Source organism: Solanum stenotomum, chromosome 6 (assembly GCF_019186545.1).
Source record: "Solanum stenotomum isolate F172 chromosome 6, ASM1918654v1, whole genome shotgun sequence".
Classification (NCBI taxonomy): domain Eukaryota; kingdom Viridiplantae; phylum Streptophyta; class Magnoliopsida; order Solanales; family Solanaceae; genus Solanum; species Solanum stenotomum.
The window spans coordinates 32,642,217-32,667,077 of NC_064287.1; the positions used below are offsets into that span (position 1 = coordinate 32,642,217).

A 24,861-nucleotide genomic window follows, 5' to 3' on the forward strand; every position below is an offset into this window, starting at 1 on the left:
CAAAAAATTATAATTTATGGCATGACGCTGACGTAGCGCTGATATGGCAGCGAGTGTAATACACCACATAATGTGAGAGTGGTGTTACAGTTACACGTCTCAGGGTGGTAATAAATTCATTTTTGAATAATTAAAATGTGTAATAGATTGTCATAATAATTTAAACGTGTAACTGACTTTTCGAGACAAGTTCCAGATATCTTTCTCCCTCAAACCAAACGAGGTTTTTGGTTTACATATACACAATTGATGAAAAGAGTGGGTCCATGTGCAAGGACACGAGTTAGGCACATGTGTGTGTGGGAGGAGAGGAGTTAGGAACATGTGGAGTCTCTATCACAATATATAAATTCAGTGTGTACCCTCTTCCTTGCTCTCTTCTCCTTCCATAAATAATAATTGTAGATCTTTCCACATTACTGAAGCAGAAGCAGCAAAAGGTACATAGGTCAAAAATGGCGGACGGAAGAGGTGGCGATTGCAATAGTGATATAGCAGTTAGGCCGATTCGGAAAGTGCTTCTCATTTCCGCTGGAGCTAGTCACTCCGTTGCTCTTCTCTGTAAGTTCACCCTTCCATTCTCTAACTATATTTCCATTTCTTTCTTTCTTTCTTTCTTTATACAATACAACTTAAAGGAAAGGAAATACTCTTGTATCAAATTAGTCTATATTCCAATTGGTTAGCTTTTTTCACCCTTCGTTCGTCTGTTCTGCAAGTAATGTAGTAGATGCACAGAGAGAGATGAAGAAGAGAGAGAGAGAGGGGGTGGGGGGGAGGTTGAGTGGGTAAGGCGTTTAGAATTTGCATGGACAATAATGGTCCACGTTATTAAATATACTATGGGTAAAATGGTAATCTCTGCTCCCACCGCTTTTATTCATCTACAACTACAATTATTCCTACTACAACGCCCATCATGCTAATTTATTTCTAATTTCTAAATCAAAACCTTGTGCTAATTTTTATAATTTAAATGAACAAATATATTTCCAAAATAGTAACTTACATAAATATACTATAAATAAAAAATATTGATCATTTATAGCAATAACATTTTCTTTTTACTTGATCATGTTTAATATATTTATAATACAATTTTAATACATATTACAAAGAACAATTTATTAATCACATATAATACAAGCTTTATTAATGAATAATACATTTATCACACATTTTAATACACTTATAATACAATGTGTCAACTTTTTACCAAACAAGCATAATATATTTTTAAAAATAATTATAATACATATATATTGCATACTTAATTCACTTTTAATACATATTGCAGATTTAACATAGTATTGTTATGTATTGCTATAAATGGTAATAAATAAAAAGTATAACTAAAATTAATAATTATTTATTAAAAGGCACTCATCCAAGTATTTTTTTTCCTTAAATTAAACTGCTATTTGCTTATATCTTCACAAAATAATTATAGGGGGTCACAATGGACTAACAAAAGGTAAAGTGTTAGAATGTTTTCTTTCAAATAAAACGACTTGTTGAAGATTCTTTTTTCTCAATAAACTATGTAGTAATATAAATGGAATAGATTAAAAAAAAGGGGCAGTTCGCTGCACCATAAGTAAGGTCTTGGAGGGGTCATGCAGATACTCCAAGGGTGTGTGTGATGATCCGGGGAAGACCCACATAGTGTCTTCCGGGTGCTCGAGCACCCATTAACCTCGTCTCAAAATATATATATCTGTGTAGAAACTAAAAGGTATTTGTATAAAATTAACATAGAGCATACAGGGACCGAATGATTGATTGGTTCATTGGCTCTTGGGTGGGTGCTTAAGGCTCTTTGTTGCTGAACCCGAGATTGAATCTCACTTTTAACATGTCTTTTTTGACTCGAGCACCATAATCTTAAAATCCTAGATCAGCCACCCGTCAGTAAAAGTGCCCACCTTACTATTCAATCTCTTTAGTAGTATTCCCTTCTACAACAGTGATCTCACATTTTTTTAGATTGATTTTGAGTTCTGACACAACCGAAATTAAATAAAATTCTGTCTGAAGTAATCTAGTCAGGAACCTCTGCATCAAGGAAAATCAAAGTATCATCAGTAAATAAGATATGTGTAACCGTCACATTACTATGCCCTCTAAACAAAGTATTGAAAATCAGTTCAATAAACCTCCAATGACCGTCAGATCCATCATTTTGCTGAATCAGATAAAGGATGATGGATCTCCCTATTTTAACCCCTCGAATTCTCAAAAAACCACATGGACTCCCATTCACCAAAGTTGAGAATCTGGCTGTAGAAATGCAAAATTTGATTCATCTCTCCACTTGTGGTATAATTTGCTGCCAGGAGAAGCAACCCAAATTCCTCTAGCCTGAGTTCCCAAATGTCTAGCCTTATTTTTCCCTAAATGAGAATGGTAAAGACAACGTCCTTCAAGAAGGGGTGCAATTGTTATGCTCATGCTGTTATGCACCATTACAAATTTAAGTTGCTAAGGTTGATTAACAATTTTTTTTTTAAATAGCATCATGGCCCAGTGTAAGTTACAGGAAATTTTTTATTGGACAGTTTCCTCCCTTATGTTTTTGCCCTTCTCAATTGAGAGTTGAGTTTGTTAGTTTTGTTTTTTGTTAGGACAATAGTAGACTAAAGAAAAGGAGAAATAAAAAAGATACGTGAAAATTCAAGGTAAAAGAGAGACACGAATTTTGAGAAAGTAGTTAATTTTGATTTGATAAGATCCAAGTAACAACATATTGATTATAAAAGGAATCAAACGCCTTTCCTTGATAAACAAATTAAAGCATAGATTTGGATCTTGACTGCTTCTTCAGTAAACATTAGACAACAATTAGGAGTGGATACTAACTGCCTTCTAAGAATACCAAAAAGCAATTAGAGATATCAAAGAAGAAATTATCTTACTATCTTGAACTATGAGCTAGTTTAGACTGAAACGATAAATCTCAACGTAAAAGTCACCGAAGGATCAAAAGAGCTCTCAAAGTAATATCATTCATCAATTCAAAGTATCTCACAATGAGAGAAATCACTCCTACTTATAGAAGTAAAAGGTGGCTGCCAAGCCTTAAAAAAAGAAGCTAGAGGCTAGAAACGAGGAAGGGCGGCTCAAGTCTTAAGGTGGCCGATTTGAGTCTCAAATACCTAGGTTTTTTAGCTCAATTTGGGCTAAGATTGAGCTGCATAGGGGGGGGGGGGGGGGGAGTCCACCTCTTTGTGGACTTCAACTTGGACCATGAAGTAATTGTAGCACTTAAGCAACTCATTAGACTCCTTGGTTTGAGATTGTATCATGGGTCTTCTTGGAGCTTCCAAAACTTCATCCTTTTACTTATTGTTAAGCTTCCATGAATGCTATCAAAGTGGGTAAGGCATCCAAAAACTTATTTATACACCAGTCTGCCACCTAAAGGTAGATATTGTCTCTTCCAATTGGATAACTTTCTTCGAATTTCTCCAGAATATTGTTCCAGATGACAATTGACTTGTGTTTGTAGCCCGATGGAAGACGCAAGTATGGGGAAGGCAATGATCCTATATTACAACGAAGAATCTCCACCAAATTGTGGACTCTTTATTAGCGAAAACAATTGACTCTTCTGCAGGTTAATGCGAAGCCCTGTGACTGTTTCAAATAGCATCAAAATGAGTTTTAATTACAAAACCTGCTCTGCCTCAGTATCACATAAAATCAATGTGTCATCAGAATAGAAAATGTGCGAGATAAAAGGTCATTCTGGTTTATTACCCTGAATGTGAAGACCCTAATCAAGTTTTGTTCCGTAATGAAATGAAGGATATTGCTGAGCCCTTCCATAACCAGGATGAACAAGAAATGTGAGAGGGGATAAGCTTATCTAAGCACCCTTTGTGTTTGAAATAAACCTTGAGGTGTGCCATTAATTAATACTGAAAGCCCGACTGTAGAGATGCAAAAGTGTATCCAGATTATCCTTTTTTCTCCAAACCCATTTCCCTCAACTGATCTAACAAGAAGTTCCAATGTATGTGATCAAAAGCCTACTCGGTGTTGAAATTGCATAGAATTCCTGCTCTCTTTTGCTTGTGCCTACTGTCTAAGCATTCATTTGCAATGAGCCAATGAGAGCTTTGCGGTTATCTGTCTTCCTTTTATGAATGCCATTTGAGAGCTTCTGACCAACTTATCAATGACTTTCTTGGGCCTCTCCACTAGTAACTTAGATACAATCTAGTAAAAACAACCAATAAGATTTAATCACGGACTGATCATAGTCCAATACTTATGAAAGAAAACCATAGTGAATCACCCCAGCGTTTTATCAGATGCACATTGTTGGATCACCTCGAGAACTTCTTCATCCACAAATTCTTTCTGTAAACATTCATTATCATCCCTTGAAATGGCAGGAAGTTTCCCAGTATCCTAGAAAAGCTTGTGCTGAGATGCTTTTGAATATAAGCCTTCATAAAGCTGCAAGATCTCATTGCAAATTCTTTCGTTGTCCTGAGTAAGCTCCCCATGGATCATTAGCCTGTCAATGTGATTGTAACGTTTGTGTGCATTGGCCTTTTTGTGAAAAAACTGTGTTTTTGTCCCCTTGTTTAAACCAAAGACACCTGGATTTTTGTCTCCAAGAAATTTCTTCTAAATCCATGGACAAATCAGCCTTGTGCAACAGTTCTCTCTCACTGTATTTCCTAGTTTCTGCAATTTTACTTGTTGAATTGATTTTAAGGCCTTGGCCTTTCTCTTTTCCAGATTACCATAACAGTTTCTGTTCCATTCTCTCAATTCCTTTAAGCATTTTCAGCTTATTTGCGAAAATAAAATCTGTCTGACCCCGAATCTGGAATGAAATTCACCACCCATGTACCAATTCCACGAAACCTTCTTCTTCCTATCACATGTTTTCAAATTTAAAATAAGACCTGTTATGTTGCCATTGTCCAGCTGAAAGAACACTAGGTGTAAGGTCTAAGAAAGGCTTTGGCAAGACAGTGGTGCAGATTGAGGTTGAGGAGCATCCAGTACAGGAGATAGAAGCTCATGGGAGGTGTACCTCAGGCTTGCAAAGTGATACATAGCCGTTAAGTCAGTTAAAAGATCATTAGTTAAATAGACAGTTTAGTCCTCTTTACTTTCTTAGCTCAAGTTATGTTATTTACACATTAGACCCCATAATTACTAGAAGGGTCCCTATCCAGTCCTTTTACCTTTTTCTGCAGAATAGTACTTTACCTTCTTTATATCTTAAGGAGGAGCATGGTGAATCATCTAGGGTTGAGAATACTATATATTATAATGGTCTTTGTAATGGATTTCATCTATCAAATATACCCTAGCTGTAATAAGCTAATATTAGCCTAACTTCTTATATTTCCTCTGCCATTGTAGTTGCTGTTCCATTGAATTTCCTGCTCTTTCCTATTCTGCATCAGACAGCTTGTCTGATGGAGCAGATCTGTCATCCCAGTCAGCCGAGAACAGACATCTATCCATCCGTGAAGCGGTGGTGGTGTTTTACTCCATGGACCAAGTGTTAGAGCCTTCGTGAAGTGGCGGATCAATTGATTCAAGTTCCTCTATGAACTCAGAAATTCTTTCATGCTGACTAGAATCCTCTGGTTGTGCTTGCGTTCATAAGGAAGTCTTGTGACATCGAAGTCACCTCACACGATCAACAGATCATCTAATAAACCCCTTACTGCTGATAGTTCAAGCCATACATTGCTTGTCTGTTTAAAGGAGCATAAACACCACACAGTTTCCATTTTAAATCATTGTTAAGGCAGGTGAAGGAAATGGAAACCGAGTCAATTCCTTTAAGAAGTTCCTTGCCTGACAAACAACTCTTGTCCCATAGAACAATGATACCTCCTTGAGTTCCATCAGCCTCCAAAACTGCATAATCTACCCACTTCCGAATCAAAGACCTAAGGACTCTTCTTTTGTTTCTCCATTTAGACCCCTAACATTCCATTATATGAGCTTTCCTCATCTATAAGTAAAAGTCGGTATGTTCCTTTGCCTCTACTACTGGCATGGTCAAAATTCACGAGAATCTCTAAATTTGTTATCTCCATCTTCAATTTGTTTTCCAGACCTGATACAGATTGAATAGCTGGTTGTTTTCTGATTGCAACTTTCCTCTGCTCCATTTTCATCATATATGCAATGGTATCTGCCTCTGTTCTGGCAAACTTGATGCATAAAAGTTTCCCCACCTTCCCACTAATACATGCTGATGACTTGGTGTTTGACTACAGTAGCTAGCTTCAGGTAGCTCTTCTGGAGTACTGATTAACCCAAGCATAATTAATTAACTTAGATCGACTCAAACTGGATCTCAAACATGTCTCTTTTAATTTCAGCTGGTTTCAAAATGTTTGTTATAACAATTCCAATCAATTAATTATGTTTTGTTGCATGACGCCTTATTTTTTAATTTAAATTTGGAGTAGGCTGTATTATTTTGCTGTCATTGTTTCATGCTACCGTGCTTCAAATTCTTCTTTTTTCTTTCGCGCCAAGGGTTTATTGGAAACAGGCTCTCTACCCAGTGGCGGAGCCAGAAAATTTAACAAGGGGGTTCAAAATCTGAAAAGTAAACACACGAACTAGTGGAAGGGGGTTCGACATCTATTATACATATCTAAAAAATAATTTTAACCATGTATAAATAGCAATATTTTTCGCCGAGGGGGGTCGGATGACCCCCCTCATTACATGCTGCCTCCGCCACTGTCTCTACCCCCACAAAAGGTAGGGATAAGCTCTGCAATCTGCATACATCCTACCCACTTGTGGGATCACACTGGTATGCTGTTGTTGTAGTAGGCAGTACTGCATAATAGAAGAGCTTGATTCAGTACTTAAGCTGCCAACTCAAATTATCAAGCTTTTCTGTGTGATGGGTAGTTGATGTAATCAATGTAATTGCAGCTGGAAATGTTGTTTGCTCATGGGGAAGAGGAGAGGATGGACAGCTTGGCCTTGGGGATGCTGAAGATCGATTTTCTCCAACTCAGGTGAGTGCATTGGATGGGCAGGAAATAGTATCTCTCACTTGTGGAGCTGATCATACAACTGCTTACTCGGAGGCCTTAAAGCAAGTCTATAGCTGGGGATGGTAGGCTTTCTTTCCATCAAATATTTCTATTTAATGTATTATTATGATGAAATGAAATTTAGAATCTGTGTGAAAGTTGATAACTGGTAAATTCTTGGTTTGCTATTAAAAATATGTTGCCTCAGGAATTTGGCTGTTAGAACATACATGACAATTCTTAATACTTTTGTGGTTTGGATATTACTCCCTCCTGTCCATATTATATGGTGTTTTTAGCTTGGACACACCCTTTAAGAAACACTCTCTCTTAGAAAGTAAGAGGTGTTTTCCCTAAATTGCCCTTAATTAAATAATACTCCACCAATTTAATATGGTATCTTTGTTCTTTAAAAATCCACTTAACCCTTTTATGCGTTCGGCTATTACCGGTTGGCAAGGCTTGGCCCAACATTGGATTTGTTTGAAAACTACCAAGGTTTTTGCCCAAACTAAATAAGGGTAACTTTGAAAATATATTATTAACTTTTTGATCAGGTAAAAAACCATCAACTTTGGATTAAATATAAAAGTTAGAAATATCATATAATATGGAGTGGAGGGAGTAAAAGATCTTATCCTAACTACTCCTGCCGTTTTATACACAACTTGAGGAAGCTATTCATGGAACCACCTGTTCTACATATTGCAAATTCTTTTTTGAGCATGCCGAAGAACCTTATCTTCTTAATGTTAATTTAAACATAAAAGTTAGCCAATGTGAGAAAAATCTCTAAATTTGTAGAAACAAGCGAACATGAAAAAGATAAAGATTATAACAGCACAAAAGATGCAAATACAAATGCAGATTGCGACAGTTTGATTGGACATCTAAAGATGTGACAATATGCATTGACTATTAAACTAATAGAATGAAATAGGAAGAAAAGAGTGGTAGATGTCAGAATTAGACCTCAGGCTTCGAGAATGATGCTTTATTGTGAGAAAAATAGGACAAGAAGAAAAAAATGAGCAAACACTCAGCTTGATTATTTCCTCAAGCGATTGGGGTTTAAATAGCTAAAGTGTACATATTCTAAGAAAGAAAAGAGAATCAAAATACATAGTTACAAGGAGTGAATCAACAGGGGCGGCTCAACGTAATTTGAGGCCTAAAACGAAATTTTAATTGAGGCCTAAAATCTATATAAATATCAAATATAGTATTTTATTTTTTAAAACTTTTTAAGTGCAATTATTACTTGATGTCTTTTCTTAAAATGTATTTTTTCGAATGTCATTTTTAATTATTAATTTTAAGTAATATTTTATCAATTCAACATTGAAAAATATTNAATATTTTATCAATTCAACATTGAAAAATATTCTTTTGCTGAGGCAATCATTATAAAATTGTTAACATAATACTATAAGTAATAAGTTGACAAGCTTTACATAAAAATAAGAATTAGAACCATAAAATCTAATACAAGAAATTGATAACTTGGTATAAGTTATAACCCTACTTTAATATGTTTATGTAATACTTGAATATTTAAGAAGAAACAAACAAAAGAAAAATTGTAAGTCACTTTGTTGAATTTTTTCGATTATTTATTTATATTTTTGACAGTGTATTACTCTAACTTATCAAAAAAATTTAAAAAGAAAGTGCAAAAGAATTTTAAAAAGATAAATAATACGAGTGTTAGCGAAGAGAATGTAAACATACAAAATAATGTTTTCTTAATTTCTTCTATTTGATTGGCCTTAAAAATAATAAAATAATATATATTTGTTTAAAATTATACATTTTAAGTAAAAATAATTATTTTTTAATTAAAAAAATTAACACATAATTTTTTCTAGATGAAAATTTGAGGCCTCCAAAAATTGGGGGCCTAAGGCATGTGCCTTAAATTTATCAAGCAAGAGCCGGCACTGTGAATCAAGCTACTATATTTGCAAAATAGTGGTGACCATGATTTCTAAGCCATTTCAGTTTTATTTTAATGGTGACCATGATGGATGAAAAGAAGTAGAAGCCAAATGGTAATCTAGGAATTTTGATGGATTCAAGAACGATGATGGAAATTTTATGCTGAAGTTTTTAAATAACATTACTCAAAGCTGCAGGACCTCGGTACAAAATTTAGTTTGCCATTCATTATCCAATATATGTAGATTCGTGATGAGTGTTTTACCTATGAATAGTGTGTCTTATCTCTGAACTTGCTTTTAGTTTTCCCAGACAACAACTTAGCAACTCTTCATGGTTTTTACTGAGACAAGCAGAAATGTGAGTGCTCTGCTCTGCTCTGATTTGACCATAATATGCGTTTGCATCTTGCCAAGGATAATCTGTGTGATGGAAGTATGAAGAACATTAACCTTGTATGCCGGATGCATGTACATTTTTTAATTGTTATCATGCATTTGGACCAAATCAGCAGACATTGTTTCTTTTTTATTTGGTAGGGGTGATTTTGGGAGATTGGGTCATGGAAACTCCAGTGATTTGTTCACTCCTCAACCAATTAAAGCACTTCATGGTATACGCATTAAGCAGATTGCATGTGGAGATAGCCATTGTCTTGCTGTTACCATGGAAGGGGAAGTGCAGAGGTTCGTTGCTGCTGCTCTTGAGCTCTAGTTTTGGTGGATCTGATAAACCTTATGCACATTTCTTTTCTCTTTATTTTGATAAAGACTTTATGTTCGCTTTGTTTCCTTAATAGTGTTGCTATTACATTTATCCAATCGACATTAGGTGCTTCAGTGATTTTTACCATCTTCGTCAATCTTCTATCAATACTTGACTCACAGGTTTCTGGTCTCATTTTTTTGTTTATTTTCCTTAAAGTGCATTGGTCGCTCATCAACCCTTCTACTTTCAGATATTTCTGCAAACTTGGGGCAATCGTTTATTCTACAAAATTGTGGCTCTCATCTGTCACCTTTTGCTACTTTAAGTTAAAAATTATTAATTGCCTGCAAGAATTTAGCCATTTCTAGAATGAAAAGAAAGGTGTTTAATTGTTTTCTTAAAGAAAAATTTTGATGATTAGAACCACTTTTTTAAAAGTTGGAACAGAAGAAACTACATGTAACATACTAGCTAGCAGGCACAAATTTCCAACTTAAGATTTGAATCATAAAAAGTAAAACATGACATTGAAGTTTTGGAGGGAGTCTGAAGCTCTCTTATTTGATGAACATAACAAGTAAGAACTACTAGTTAAAACGGAAGAGTTCTCGTAAAACTTTCAAACAATAAAAAGAGAAAGTTTGAAGTTCTCTATTTTGGCTTATATTATGTTTACTTAGGGAAAGCATACAATTCTTTCTTCCCTAATAAAAAGACATCTATTTCCTTTTGTCTCCACTTCCTGCTCAAACTAAACGGACAGAAATCACTTCCTTGCACGTTCTCTTATATTATACCCATTTTTATATTGCCGTCTCGTCTTTTTCGTGACTAGTTTCCGAACACTTCTTATGTATTTTCTGAATATATGATATAGCAATCTAGTTTGCATAACTTCGGACATGCTTTCTTAATATAAGAATTATTCCATTTCAAAAAAAAAATAAAAATATAAGAATTATTTCTAAAGCTGCTTCTTTTCATCTGGAAACTGGAATCCCAAGTATTAATACTATTAGCATTCAATTTCAGTTGGGGGCGAAATCAAAATGGCCAACTAGGCCTTGGCACCACAGAGGACTCTCTTGTGCCTCGAAAAATTGAAGCTTTCAAGGTATTCCTTGCTAATTGTTTGTCAAGTTATGTAGTTAGTATCGTTGTTCTTTCACAAACTTTTTGGTAGCATTTATAGTAACTTAAAAAGATGGTATAATTCTTTGCCAAGTGTATGGATTCACTTAGCTTATATGTTTGGTATCCTAGTAAATTAATAGCTTTATTCATATAGTGGTAATAAACTTCAAATTGCCCACGTAATGAGAGAATATTTCTCTGAGATTACTTGATTTGAGTTGTCGTTTCTTTGTTGCTTTTCATTTTGCAAAGATCACTATGTAACTCCAGCCGAAACCTGATGTAGATGATATGCCTCTTATTTATTAGTGATCCAAGGGTGGACACAGTTGATTTTGTAATTGAAATTTTTGGTTTTTCTTGAATGGTAAAACATGAATCATTCTGGATGAATGGATTGATAAGAATTTGATTTTCTTTGGTTGGTGCATCACATTTGATTTGGTACCAGAATATATGAAATTTACTTGACTCACAACACACTTTTGCAGGGAATACCTGTAAAGATGGTTGCTGCTGGTGCGGAACATACAGCTGCTGTTACAGAAGATGGTGAACTTTATGGTTGGGGTTGGGGTCGATATGGTAATCTGGGGTTAGGTGACCGAAATGATCGCTTGGTTCCAGAAAAAGTTTCAGCCAATGTGGTAGGCATCTTGTATGGAATATTTCTGTTGATTACTATCAGGCTATTTATCGATTACTGTGACCACATTGTACTACTGAGCTTAGACTTTGTTTTGTGGTAATCAAGAATCTGTTTAACGTGTATCTGTTATTGCTCAAAAAGATGTATTGCTGGCAGCCAACACAGTTTAATACTTCATTTGTTTCAATTTATTCGTCTTTCTTTCTTTCTTAGTCTGTCTATAAAGAATGCCTCTTTCCTAATTTGGCAACTCCTTAATTCCAACGTCCCACATGACATGTTAAAGGGCATTTTGTTACATTATACTTGATTAGCTTAAGACCACAAGATTCAATAGCTTTTTTTACTTTCTTCAATTTTGTGTCAAGTCAAACTAAGACAAACAAATTGTAACGGACAGAGTATTTGCTTCCAAATTTGTTTTTGTATCAGAATTTTTGTTCTGCTCAATGTTCTTCTGGATTTGTGGAGAAAAATATTATCCAATTGAGTATCTACATTATTACATCGAGACCTTATTTATACACTATATTGGACTCCTTTTCCAACTAGGATTCCTATTCCTATTCTAAGTAGGATTGTATATACTTATTTCTAACACTCCTCTCAAGCTAGTGCATACAAATCATATGTACTTAGCTTGTTACAGATGTAATTAATACGAGGACCGGTGAGGGACTTGGTGAAGATATCTGCAAGCTGATCATTAGACTTCACAAATTTCGTAACAATATCTCCTGAGAGTATCTTTTTTCTGATAAAGTGACGATCAATCTCAATGTGCTTATTCGTTTCATGAAACACTGGATATGATGGGATTTGAAGGGCCGCTTGATTATCACACACAAGTTCCATCAGACCAATTTCGCCAAATTTTAGGTCTCCCAACAACTGTTTGATCCAAACTAGCTCACAAGTTGCAACTGCCATTGCTCGATATCTAGATTTCTGCACTAGATCGAGCAACCACACTTTGTTTCTTACTCTTTCACGACACCAAATTACCTCCTACTAAAACACAATATCTGGATGTCGAACGTCTATCAGAGGGTGATCCTGCTGAATCAGCGTCTGTATATCCAGTTATATGCTCATGACCTTGATCCTCGAAGAGTAATCCTTTACCCGGAGCTGACTTTATATATCGCTTATAGAGCTGAAATATTGAATTTTGCTTATAGATCCTTTTATGTTGAATTTCATAGTGAACTATTCTGTTTGCTTTGATTCTTGAGATAGGTATTCAATAACACTCTGTACAGACTGTTTGATATAACCTTCTGCAGTCTGGTGGCACTCCTTTTTACCCGTCTACTCATCTGATATCTAGATTTACAGGGAGAAAAGATGTTCATTGTTGCATGCGGTTGGCGTCATACTATCTGTGTCTCCTCTTCTGGTGCTTTATATACATATGGCTGGAGCAAATATGGTCAACTAGGACATGGCGATTTTGAGGATCACCTCTTTCCTCACAAGGTTCAAGCTTTGCATGAAAGTTTTACTTCTCAGGTACTTTTTCTTTTATATGAAAACTTTCTGCTCAACATTTTCTGAGATATAGATGGAAAGTTTTTAATGGGAACTGTTTCACTCTATTTTCTGCTTTTCTGGGGAATGGTGTTGTCCCTCTTTACAAGTTATTGTTTTATACTTTATAGCTGCATAATCCAAACAATATACCTGACTGAATATCCTTGCAAAATATTTGTATAATGTTCTCAAATCCTGCATTGACTTTGACTGAAATTTGACATCTCCATGGTTAAAAGCGCCTGGCTATAAATTCTGTTAGGGGTCGTTTGGTTTGAATATGAGTTATGATGGGATAAGTTATGTTGGGATAAGTTATGTTGGGATTAGTTATGATGGGATAAGTTGTGTTGGGATTATTTCTTATTGAGTGTTTGGTTTGTTATATTCAAAATAATATATATTGATAAATTTTATGAATAAGTTGTTTGTTTACAAATTTACCTTTCACTTTATTTAATTTTTTTTTATATTTTCTTTGTGAGCTTTAGTTATTCATTTTTTAAAATAAATTTTTTATTTTATTTAACGTAAATATTTTCATTTATGTATTCCCATGATAAGTACCATGTGTATTTAAAAATATAACGTTTTTCTTATTTAGCTTAAAAATAGAATTTCCCTCTTTAAGTTTGTTAAAGAGAAGAAAATTTATGAGAAATCAAAATAAAATAAACATAAGAATTAGTAAAATAAATTTATAAATAAAAATATATTTATATAGTGTCATTTTTTAATAGAAAAATATGAATAATTATCATAAAAATAAGGAGTAGTAAATATTATTATACATGGCATTAAAAATAATGTAAATATACGTAAATGTGAAAAATGATGTATAAAAAGGATTTATAGGGATATATTTGTCATTTATCTATTTTATCCCAGGATAAGATATCCCGAGATTACTATACCACCCAATGTGAGGGATAACTTATCCCGGTACTAATTCATAATCCTGGGATAAGTTATCCCAAGCTTTGCAACCAAACAAGGAAATAAAGGGTACTTAAAATTTATCCTGGGATTAAATCCCCTTATCCATCACACCAAACGACCCCTTAGTTTATCTGCATGGTATTCACCATTTTTGAACTCTGTTTTTTAAAAATACTACTTAGTAAGCTCGGAAGCGTTGCATTATAGTTCCCCAATTTAGCTATTGTGGAAATAATAAATTATAATTGATGCATATGTCCAGTAATAGATTTTAGGTACCCGGAAATTTATAAGAGATGAAAGGCAGATGAAAGTGTACATGTTAATTTCAAGCAAAAATATTTGACAGTCCAATGAAATCATGACCTGCATTCCAAGAAGAGACACTTTGTTGACTACATATACTTGAGGAGTTTACCAATGAAAGACGTGAATAGAAAGATGTGTCCATAATTTGCTTACATAGTAGGATTTTATTTGGTCTTTTCTGTGCATGCTTGAGATGTGGGAGCCAAAATCTGAAAACAGGTGATTTTTGTCATTGCTTACATGCCTAACATGTCCCAATTCGCACTCTGGAACAACTGTTTTAAGGAAAATTATTTTCCATGGATATATTTTGTTGCGCTCTCAATGTATTCATAATGTACTCCCCCTTATCAGGAAGTACTTGATCTACTCTGGGTTGTGTAAAAATCAAGAGTTTAAAATTTGAAAGACTCTTAAATTGATTAGGTAAGAAGTGCTTAAAATATGACTTCCAAAATATCAATCCCATCATCATTATTGATCTTTTAGAACGAGCCGGTTAACAAAGTAACTTTATGCGTGGAGATGTCCGTTGGTTCTGCATGAAGATGTAAAACATGGACAATACGAACTAGACTAGAAATAGCTTGAATTGTGCTCTCCTTCATTTATTATCCTTATAAGGAATTACATAACTCACTTTTCCAAATGGAGAATTCTAGAACAACTTTTCTTCATTTTTTTTGGTTGTCAAGATTCCTGCTTTACACTTGTAAGGGACATTTTTCATTTGATGTTCATGATAAGACTAGATTCTGAAACGTGTTTTCTTTTAATGGTGAGTTTCTTCAGCTCCTTCTTTATGTCACTGATGAATTTTTTATTCGAGTTCTTAATACGTGTCTTTTTTTTTACAAAATAATTTTGAGGTCCATGTCGTCATCCTCTTCTGATTTTCATTTCCTTGAAGGGCAATACTGGCAGTGATGTAACATTCCTTCATCAGTATTCACTAGTTCATATAGTCTTTTAATAGTGACTAGATGTCCTCTGCGCTGTCCTCTGTTTGCCTTTTCTGATAAGTAGGGATGGGTGGATGGCAATGGGACGGGTTTTGGGCTTGCTGCATGCGCCCTTTCAACTGTATCATTCTTGAGTTTTATTTAAAATGTTTGGTTTAAGGATCTATACTTCTTTAGCACTTCAACACTTTTGGATATTTCTTACATAACCTGGATTAGCTTTAGGACATAAGTTTTAGGGTAAATTATAACCTAAAATCATTAGTTTATATCTTCTTTTTTTCCAGTGCCATTTAAAAACTAGTATTTGGGTGTGAATATAATCCTTGACCTGAAGCTACAGGCATGACTCACAATAGGCACTTTCAACTTTTTTAAAAAGTTACTGCAATTCATTTCTTCCCTAGTTTCTTTTCTGTCTCTTCTGTGTTCATCTAGCTAGGTTTATATTTTTTCTTTATGTTGAACTTGTGTTTTGATATTTTGTTTTGTAATAAACTTGAGTAGAGTTTACTTTACGTGATGGTGTAACAGGTTTAAGTTTGGTTCCTTTTTTGTTTCAGATTCTGTAACTTCTTGCTTTAGAGTTTACTCAAACTAGGGGGGACACGAAGACAATAGACTTTTCTTCAGTTTGCCTGGTCAAGGTCTTGTTTGCTTTCTATACAAAATCTAGAAAATTGCTTGGGTATATTAATGGAGAGGAGAAACAACCTACTGCATGTGATATTGGTCAATGAGATTTTGAGAATTCACTTGTTATGACATGACTTTTGAACACTCTGCACCCATGATTTTCCAGATAGCATTTATAGCTTGACACAACTGAAAATCTGGAATTCAACCAAACATACCAACTCTCGCTAGGGAGATGACGCATAAATCTTTGAATGACCATCAGTGATTCTTTTTCTGAATGAGTGGGTTATAGAAGGAGATATACTATTATCAGTCTCTAAGAGCAGTACTGAGGTCTGAGGATGCACTCCTATTTCAAGAATTAGTTGAATAGCAATGGATGCATGACTTTCTGGCCAGTTTGAACCAAAAGTATGACAAGATTAGGGTTCAAGTTCTTGGTAAAGTTCTTGTTCCTTCTCTTGAGGATACATACTCGTATGTTTAATAGGGAGAGAGTAGATGAGGTGTCATGCTTTATCAGGCTCCAACCAAGAAGCCTGGCTTAACCGCTTAAGTGTCTCTGATGAACAACCAATGGTGATCACTTCTAATATATCTGTGATTATTGTGGAAAGCCAAGGCATACAAAGGAGACATGCTGGGAACTACATGGCAGACCGGGCGAGGGAATCTTCTTTCTGTCCAAGCTTAGACCTATCTTCCATGAAGAAAGGGGCTGTGAGTCTGGCCAACAAGAGGTCATGGGGGAAAACATGTAGGTCCAGCAAGGGATCTGACTGATATTGCATAAAATGGGGATACACTCAGGGAAACGCCTTCAGGAAAAACCGCTTTAGGATGGAATTCAACATTTTCGCCGACTCCTAATCAAACTTGGCTTACCTTCTGTTGCCACATCTAATTGTTTGTAATCGGGTATTGTCTTTACTGCTCACCTTAGTTCTTGGATTGTTGATTTTAGTGTGAATAGACACATGACAGGATCCTCTAAAGACTTCCAAAATTACCATCCTAGTTTACTAATCAGACATTATCCAATAGAGTTCTTGGAAAAGAAAATTGATAAAATTAGAAGGCAGTTCCTATGAGAAGGTAATGCAGAAAGGAGAAAGTATTATTTAGTAAGATGAAATATTATGACTAAATATAAGAAGGAAGGGGGTAGGAAATTAGAAACTTCAGAGCTCACAATCGGAGCTTGTTATGTCAATGGCTTTGGAGGTTAAATGATGGGACTAAAAAGCAGTGGTAAGATGTCAAATTTGGGAGACAAGGTTTCTGTGAACCTAAAGCAGTTAAGACTCCGTATGGAGACAGTTTTGCTGCCTTTGGGAGGAATTCAAGAAGTATGTTGGCTTGAGGTTGGGAAATGGGAAAAAGATCAAATTTTTGGATGGATAATTGGGATGGTTCTGGTTTGCTGAAAGACCAATCCCCCAACTTATATTGACTTGACAACAGTTCTGAAGTCCTCCTAGCAGATATATTCTCTGATATTGGATGGAACTTTGAATTTAGAAGGAATTTTCTTGACAGGGAGACGTGGGAAGTTCATGTATTTATTCAAAAGATGCAATCTGTTAAGTTAATTCTAGAAAAAAAAGATTGCCTAATCATGTGAATCGGTGGATTATATTTTTATGCACTGTGATTTTACCTGGCAGGTCTGTTCCATGTTCATGGAAAATTTTGGAATCCAATAGGCAAGTCCAATGAAATTCAGGAATGTAGTGGAAAGTTTGGAATCTGCATGTGCAGAAGCATCCCTACAGAAAATGTGGAGAGCAATCCCTCTATGCGTAGCTTGGACTATATTGAAAGAAGAAACATTTTGAAGGCAAAGGAGAGCAGCTACAATCTGTGAAATATACAACAACATACCCAGTGAAATCTCACAAAGTGGGGTTTGGGGAGGGTATAGTGTACACAGACTTTACCACGAAGTGGGGGTTGTTTACGAAAGACCCTCAGCTTAAGTGCATCAAATTCAAGTAAAAGAAGACGAACACATTGAAGAAAGCATAGCAGTTAATAATCAAAGTAGTGTAAAGTCTACAAGAAATAAACAATCACAACAACAAAATAGTGTGATAATCAAAATTCAATAAGTAACATATGACAAGAACTACAAGAGTGCGACTAGCACCACGATAGGCACTAACAAGCCAAAACCTTCGCAAGGCAAGACAACACTCTACCTCTACTTTAGTTTCTACCCTAATACTCGACCTCCACTTCTTCCTATTTAAAATCATGTCATCGGTAATATGAAGTTGCACCATGTCCTCTCTATTCACCTCTCCCCAATACTTTTTTGGCCTACCTCTACCCCTCCGCGCACTCCCTACAACCAGCCTCTCGCACCCCCTCATTGGGGCGTCAGTGTACCTCCTCTTCATGTCCAAACCATCGCAATCTCGTTTCCCTCATCTTGTCTGCCACAAAGGCCACTCCCACCTTCTCTCGGATAACCTCATTCTTAATCTTGTCACTCATAGTATGCCCACACATCCATCTCAGCATCCTCATCTCCGCAACATGTATCTTCTGAACAAGTGAGTTCTTGACTAACCACTACTCTGTTGAACTTATCTATAAGTTGAGGTGGTACCTTCTTATCACACAAGTCACCAGAGGCAAGCCTCCATTTCATCCATGATGCTTTGATATGTGAAATATAGTTGTCTACATTATCTGTACTGCTGGAAAGATGGAAATTTTGTTATGGATTTCATAATCTGTTAGTCCAAGACTCCAGGATTTTAATGTAATCAAGTTAGCTTTTTCATTGTAATCTCATAGTATCATCTTGATACTGTCTTCAAGAAAATCATATCTTACAAAAAATAATGTGTTGTGGATCTTTTTTTTTTCCGGGGGTGGGGGGTAATTACACTGATGAAGATGATGTGAGTCAACTGTGAATAATTACTGCCTCTTCCGCACTTATAATCCATTTTTAGTAGAAGGGGATACTAAGAGAGCCTTGATAATGTAAGTCGTTTTATATTTATTGGGTGAAGTTGTTCATATCTGAATGTCTTGTGAATCTTTTGTTTTGTTCGGTGTAATTACACTGGTTAAGATGATGTGAGTCAACTGTGCAACAAATAATTATTCCCTCTTCCCTAACTTATAGTCCATTTTGACTTGATGTGGATAGTAAGAGAACATTGATAATGTAAGTTGCTTTATATTTATATTTATCGAGTAAACTTGTTCATATTCTCATCTTACATACTGTTCTAAAAGATATCTTTTATGTTGACATCATTCTAGTACTTACTAGAAGGAAATAGGACATGTTTTGCAACCGAGGGAATACTAAGGATCTAGATACGTTTTGCATTTAATTATTTAGGCTTTTGGTTATTATTTCCACGGATCCAATTATTAAAGAGATGGGATGACAATCCCTATAGTATTTCTAAAAGCTTTTTCATTGAGGGGTGATATAACACATGTATTATGTACTCCTATATATCTAAATATTGTAAGAGTTGTCATTTTCCAGATATCAGGTGGTTGGAGACATACCATGGCACTTACTTCTGATGGAAAACTTTATGGTTGGGGTTGGAACAAGGTTTGGTTCTTGTTTCATTAGCCTTGTAGTTGAAAAAAACTCATGTCCAATGCAACTATGTTCAACTTTAATGCACTACCTGCCTGTGTCTGCACTTTGCTGTCTGTTTTCATTCATATCAGAAATGTAGTCATTCTTTCTTACAAGTTGGTCAAAATAATTCACTCAGGGCCTTCGCTTGGTGCATTGTTGGACATATCTTATAGTGTTTGTACACACATCTTCAACATGTAATATTAGTGCTGTCATGCAAATTTTTGGTACAATTTTTTTTATCAGAAGATAATTTTGTAATTTCCTTCATGCCATTTTGGTTCCTTGTGCTTATATGGAATTTTAAGCAACTGTAGCTGGTTAGCCTTTTTATTTAAATGAACTCGACTCACAGCTATGATGTTTTGTAGAGAAACTGTTCTCCACAATTGGCTTGCTGCAGACAGTTGGATAATTGAATGGTAAATGTGTAACTAGGAAGGCACCCAAAGGGGTTTCAACCTATGTAGAAAAATGAATGAGAAAACTCAAAGGGTGTATTTCCAGAATATCAGTGCTCTTAACCTTTGCAATTCTATATCCTTCGTACATTAACATCGCTACTAATTTGGAATCTCATTATCCAATGTCAACACTGCTGTTATAATACTTTATACTGCATTTCAGGCATCTTGATTGCTTTATTTCCTCTGTGATTTTTCTGCCTTTGGCATGTACCCTTTGTTGCTTCCCTTCAACCAGCTTTATTTGACTATAGCGATAAAGCCTTTGTGTAAGACACCATTTCACATTCAAATCTGTTTTGTCTTATCAGACTTTTATTTGCTAGAGATGGCCAACATAGTTTTACTTGGCCAACATAATTTTACTATTGTCACCGCCTGTTTTCTTATCTGGTAATCAACTTGATTGAATTGAGAAGATCTGTTTATATGCTTCATAATCATTTTCACTTGATCCTCAATTCAGTTTTTCTCTATCATACATATCCTTTGCATAAGGCAGTATTCAGTGGCTTGTTGCTTGATGCAAACATCCTTTTAGTATCAGATAGAGCTTCATGTTGGTTTATCTATTGAGTTGGTGTCTTGTTTTGCATCATGAACAGTTCGGACAAGTTGGTGTTGATGACAATTGTGATCACTGTTCACCTGTTCAAGTAAAATTTCCACATGACCAGGTACTGGTATGCTAGTTCTCAGCGGAAATGAGCACTAGTCTTTGCCTTCTGTGTTGTCATTAGCGTCTTACTTGAGAGATCTTGGGGGGAACAAACAATTGACATTTTACTTTTACTAAAATGGCAGAAAGTAATTCTGATTTCATGCGGTTGGAGGCACACACTGGCTGTTACAGAAAGGCAGAATGTCTTTTCCTGGGGAAGAGGTACAAATGGTCAGCTAGGTCATGGGGAGTCTGTTGATAGGTAATAACTGCAGACATATCCAGTATTAGAGTCATTGATAGAGATTTAAATCTTGTGGTCTTAAATTAAAGATATGTGAAATGTTTCAAAATACCCTTTAATCTTGTGGTCTTAAACATACCATGTGAAATGTTGGAATTAAAGTGTTGCCAAAAAGGGGAAGGGACATTCGTTTTGAAACGGACTAAAAAGGAAAGAAAGCAAACATATTGAAATGGAGGAAGTAACATTTAAGGCATTCATTGGTCCTAAACTTCATTAAATCCGGTACATATTGACTTCCATTGCTATTTTTGATTTTACTTGTAAAATAATTAACTTAGACAATGTAGTTTCTGGGTCAGGTATATTCAAATGTATTCTAGTTTGTGGTTTTTGAGAGCCACAACATTACAAAAAGTACGATTATATTGTGTTTGTAAATGATCCAAACCAAGGACTAAGTTTTCTTTTGTGTTTCAGGGTTGACATAATCACATAAATAATTTTTTTTCTAAATCGTACACCTGGTGTATTTCAAGTTCTTTAGTTGGTAGACGACTATTTTTATTTTCCAAGTATTTAGTATCACAAAGTGAAGTCCTCTGAAAAATTTGACACCCTTGTGTCATCTAAATAGTGTAATCTCACCAGCTAGGAATTAAATATAGTAATATTCTATATGTAAAAGTAACACCAAGGATGATGGCATTTGTTCTCCATTTTCAACATTCTGCTTTTAGTGAACTAACACATTTTCATGCTACTTTCAAAATTGAACTTCGTGATTTTTTTGAGATGTGAAGGTATGTCCCAAGGATTATAGAAGTGTTAAGTGTTGATGGATCAAGTGGACAACAAATCGGATCTTCAACATTTGACCCATCAACAGGTATTACGTCTGCTCCACCTTCCCTCTCTCTCTGTTTGTCTTTCACAGAGTTTAATGATACCATGTATCTGATATTTTCTTTAAACTATTTTTCAGCTGAAAAATCTTGGGTTTCACCTACGGAGAGATATGCTGTTGTTCCAGATGAAAACGTAAGATCACCATTTAAGCAAGCTTTATTTTCTCTAATGGTCTAAAAGAGTATTAAAGTTGTCCAATTAAAATTATGAGAAAATACTCCAAATCACCCTTGAACTTGCCAACAAAACTTACTTTAACACTTTAAGTACACAAGCATTTATTTACCTCCTAATCTTATTTGAAGTGAATTTAAATGCACCCTTAAAGGTTGACATGACAAATAAAAATAAAAATAAAAAAGCTGAGAAAAAATAACTGGGCCTCCTTTTTTCTTTTCAACCAATAAGTTTTCTTCCCTTCTTCCTCACGCACCACCATCCCGCTGCCCTTAGCCACCATCATCCCCACCCCTTCTTCTTCCTCACATTCCACCACCCCATCGCCCTTAGCCACTACCCCCTTCTTCTTCTTCTTCTTCTTCTTAGAACTTCCCACCCTCTTTCTCCTTCTTTGAAATCCCTCATCCCCACCCCCTTTCTCCTTCTTTGAACTTTGCCGCCCTCAGCCACCTCCTGCCTCACCCCTTTCTTCTTCTTCGAACTCTACCACCTTCTTTGTCCTTTTTCGAAACATTGCCATTGCCACCCATATTCCCTTATAATCAGTAAATGAAAGAAGGTTGGGATGACCAGGGAACAAATGGAAAAGCTAAAAGCTAACGGGGAACAACTAATTAGAACATTGATTCCGGAAGCTAACGCCTATTATTCCCTTTAAGATCACTAATTATGGCTTTGTTAATTTGTTGATTGGGATGAACTTAAATTATTTGAAAAATCTATAATTTCTTCATCTCAAATTTTAATTTTCACTTGTTATTATTTATTTATATTGGAAATGTGTCTTGAAATTTGAATGTTTTTTTGTGAGGATGATTTTGAGAATCTTGGATCAATCTTTCAACTAAGGAGTTTGATTCTTTTTTTGAGATTTTTTTTAATTTTATAATCTTGGATTAATCCTCATTTTTTTCTATTTATTCTCCTTTCTAAAATTGTGAATAAATAAAAAGAAAAAAAAGAATTTAAAAAATCAAAATTTAAATAAACTTTGACATGGATTTGATGTGGTGCGTGTGGATTGCACTTGCCATTATGAGACTTGTATTATAATAATTCACTTGAAATGAGATTAGGGCGGGAAGGAATTATGTAAAGTTAAAGTGCAGACAAGTTTAGGGGTGACTTGGTTTATTTTCTCTAAAACTATCCATTTGTGCAATAGGTGTATCAAAATCTATTTGGTGCAGTGCATGGTTAGATTAACATTTGGTTCATGCAACTGCATATGTTTGTGGGTAGTATAATGATTTCTTAGTTAAGGAATGCCAATTTTGATTCTAGTTGGGAGAAATATTTGAACTTTTGAGTTTGAAATCACATTTTCTTCCCGATGAGTCGGAGGTCAACCATCAGATTTCCTTGTCTTCTGAAATGTAATCCCGAATGTTATGCTGTATGTGCAGGTGCCAAGACAAACAGTTATTCCAGAAAGAGGGACTGGAAACGATGTAAATGTGCCGGAAAATGATGTGAAAAGGATCCGATTATGAGATTACTAGCAGTCTGGTGGACGTTTTGGACTGATATCTTCTATTAAAACAGTAGTTGATACCTCTTATCTAAAGTTGCAAATCTTGTATTTTATTTTTGGGTGTCCTAACACTTATCATAATCATGGCTTAGCTTCACGTTGTTGTCGCGAAAGGACTGATTTTGTTTCACTAAAGTTAGAAGGAGAATGACTATTTAGACGTATCTCCAATTGTAACTGATTGTTTTAGAACAATTAAAAATTCAAAGTGCTTACATGAAGTCGCAGTTTTAATCACCAAGGTGGTTAGTTTTTGAAGGCTGATAAATTTTGACCTAGACAAGGAAGGTTTGAGAAATGCACTAATAATTTGGGTTCTTATTTAATGAAAAAGCTCAAATATGTCATCGAACTTTGAGAAAAAGTTCATTTATGTCATCAGTTAAAATTTGACTCATAAATGTCATTTCTATTCAAGAAAAGTTCATCCATGTCATTATTCGTTGATTGAAATGGTATGGATGAACCTTTTCTTAAAGATTGATGACATATTTGAGTTTTTTTTTTTAAATGATTAAATTAATGATGTGGTCGAATCATAATTGATCGTAAAAAATGGTTTTACAAGATTGAAATTTTTTCAGTAAACAAATAATGGCATGGATGAGTCTTTTCTCAAATGGGAATTGTATAGATGAGACAAATTTTAAATTGATGGCATAGATGAATCTTTTCTGAAAGTTCGATGACATATTTGAGCATTTTTTCTTTTATTTATAGGAGAAAGTAAAGATTAATATTATCATGAAAATTTGAGATGTAGCTATGTGATAATATGGTAGGTATGCAAGAGCCTATTTGTCCTCATCGACCACAATGCATATTGGGATTCTGGATCTCAAACAAAGCATCATAAGCAGAGCCGTCAATATGGTCTAGGTCCATTGGTCGGCCTGGCCTAATCCGTAATTTGATAAGGTTAGGCTAAGATTTTTGGAGCCCACTTAAGAAAAACGTTTTTTAGCCCGGCCTGAATAAGCCTACAGATTTGGTGGGGCTTGAGAAATATGGGTAGGGTCAGCCCGTGGGCCAAATAAAAATTAATTAAAAAATAAAAATAAAATAGAGTATTAAAAATAACAAGAGTCCAAACTCAATATCTATTTATAGTTTTAAATATTAAACTCTAAATACAAATTATGTTGGGAAAATTACATGGAAAAAGCAAACATTTACTAGTTAATTAACTAATATAGTTATAGTTTGAATTAATTATGGCTCGCAACTTAAATTTAGCTTCAATTACGTCATCTTTTATACATATACAAATACAAATTATACACATATATATACTATTATATGGCATATATACAAATATATATGCCGTAGTGTTTGCACTAAAAACTTGGAGACATTACTTGTATAGCGTTGTTGTTGATNAATTATGTTGGGAAAA

At 34.9% G+C, this 24,861-nt stretch overlaps 1 protein-coding gene across 1 annotated transcript; it reads left to right on the forward strand.

Moving 5' to 3' along the window:
• The first annotated feature begins 349 nt into the window (after nucleotides 1–349).
• On the forward strand, nucleotides 350–23,702 carry LOC125868548 (ultraviolet-B receptor UVR8). The gene is made up of 12 exons (XM_049549174.1): nucleotides 350–561; nucleotides 6,937–7,123; nucleotides 9,518–9,664; nucleotides 10,719–10,800; nucleotides 11,312–11,467; nucleotides 12,808–12,981; nucleotides 19,369–19,440; nucleotides 20,543–20,614; nucleotides 20,742–20,860; nucleotides 21,646–21,731; nucleotides 21,828–21,883; nucleotides 23,338–23,702. Exons 1-12 carry the CDS (start codon nucleotides 456–458, stop codon nucleotides 23,422–23,424), a joined length of 1,344 nt encoding a protein of 447 aa, XP_049405131.1. The 5' UTR covers nucleotides 350–455; the 3' UTR covers nucleotides 23,425–23,702.
• The last annotated feature ends 1,159 nt before the right edge of the window (nucleotides 23,703–24,861 follow it).

What these genes read in the sequence shown, in the direction of transcription:
- LOC125868548 (XM_049549174.1), top strand. Translation starts at nt 456, where the DNA reads ATGGCGGACGGAAGAGGTGGCGATTGCAATAGTGATATAGCAGTTAGG. An exon ending in CATGGGGAGTCTGTTGATAG is followed by an intron (nt 20,861 to 21,645) that starts GTAATAACTGCA and finishes TGAGATGTGAAG; the next exon opens with GTATGTCCCAAGGATTATAG. An exon ending in CTGTTGTTCCAGATGAAAAC is followed by an intron (nt 21,884 to 23,337) that starts GTAAGATCACCA and finishes CTGTATGTGCAG; the next exon opens with GTGCCAAGACAAACAGTTAT.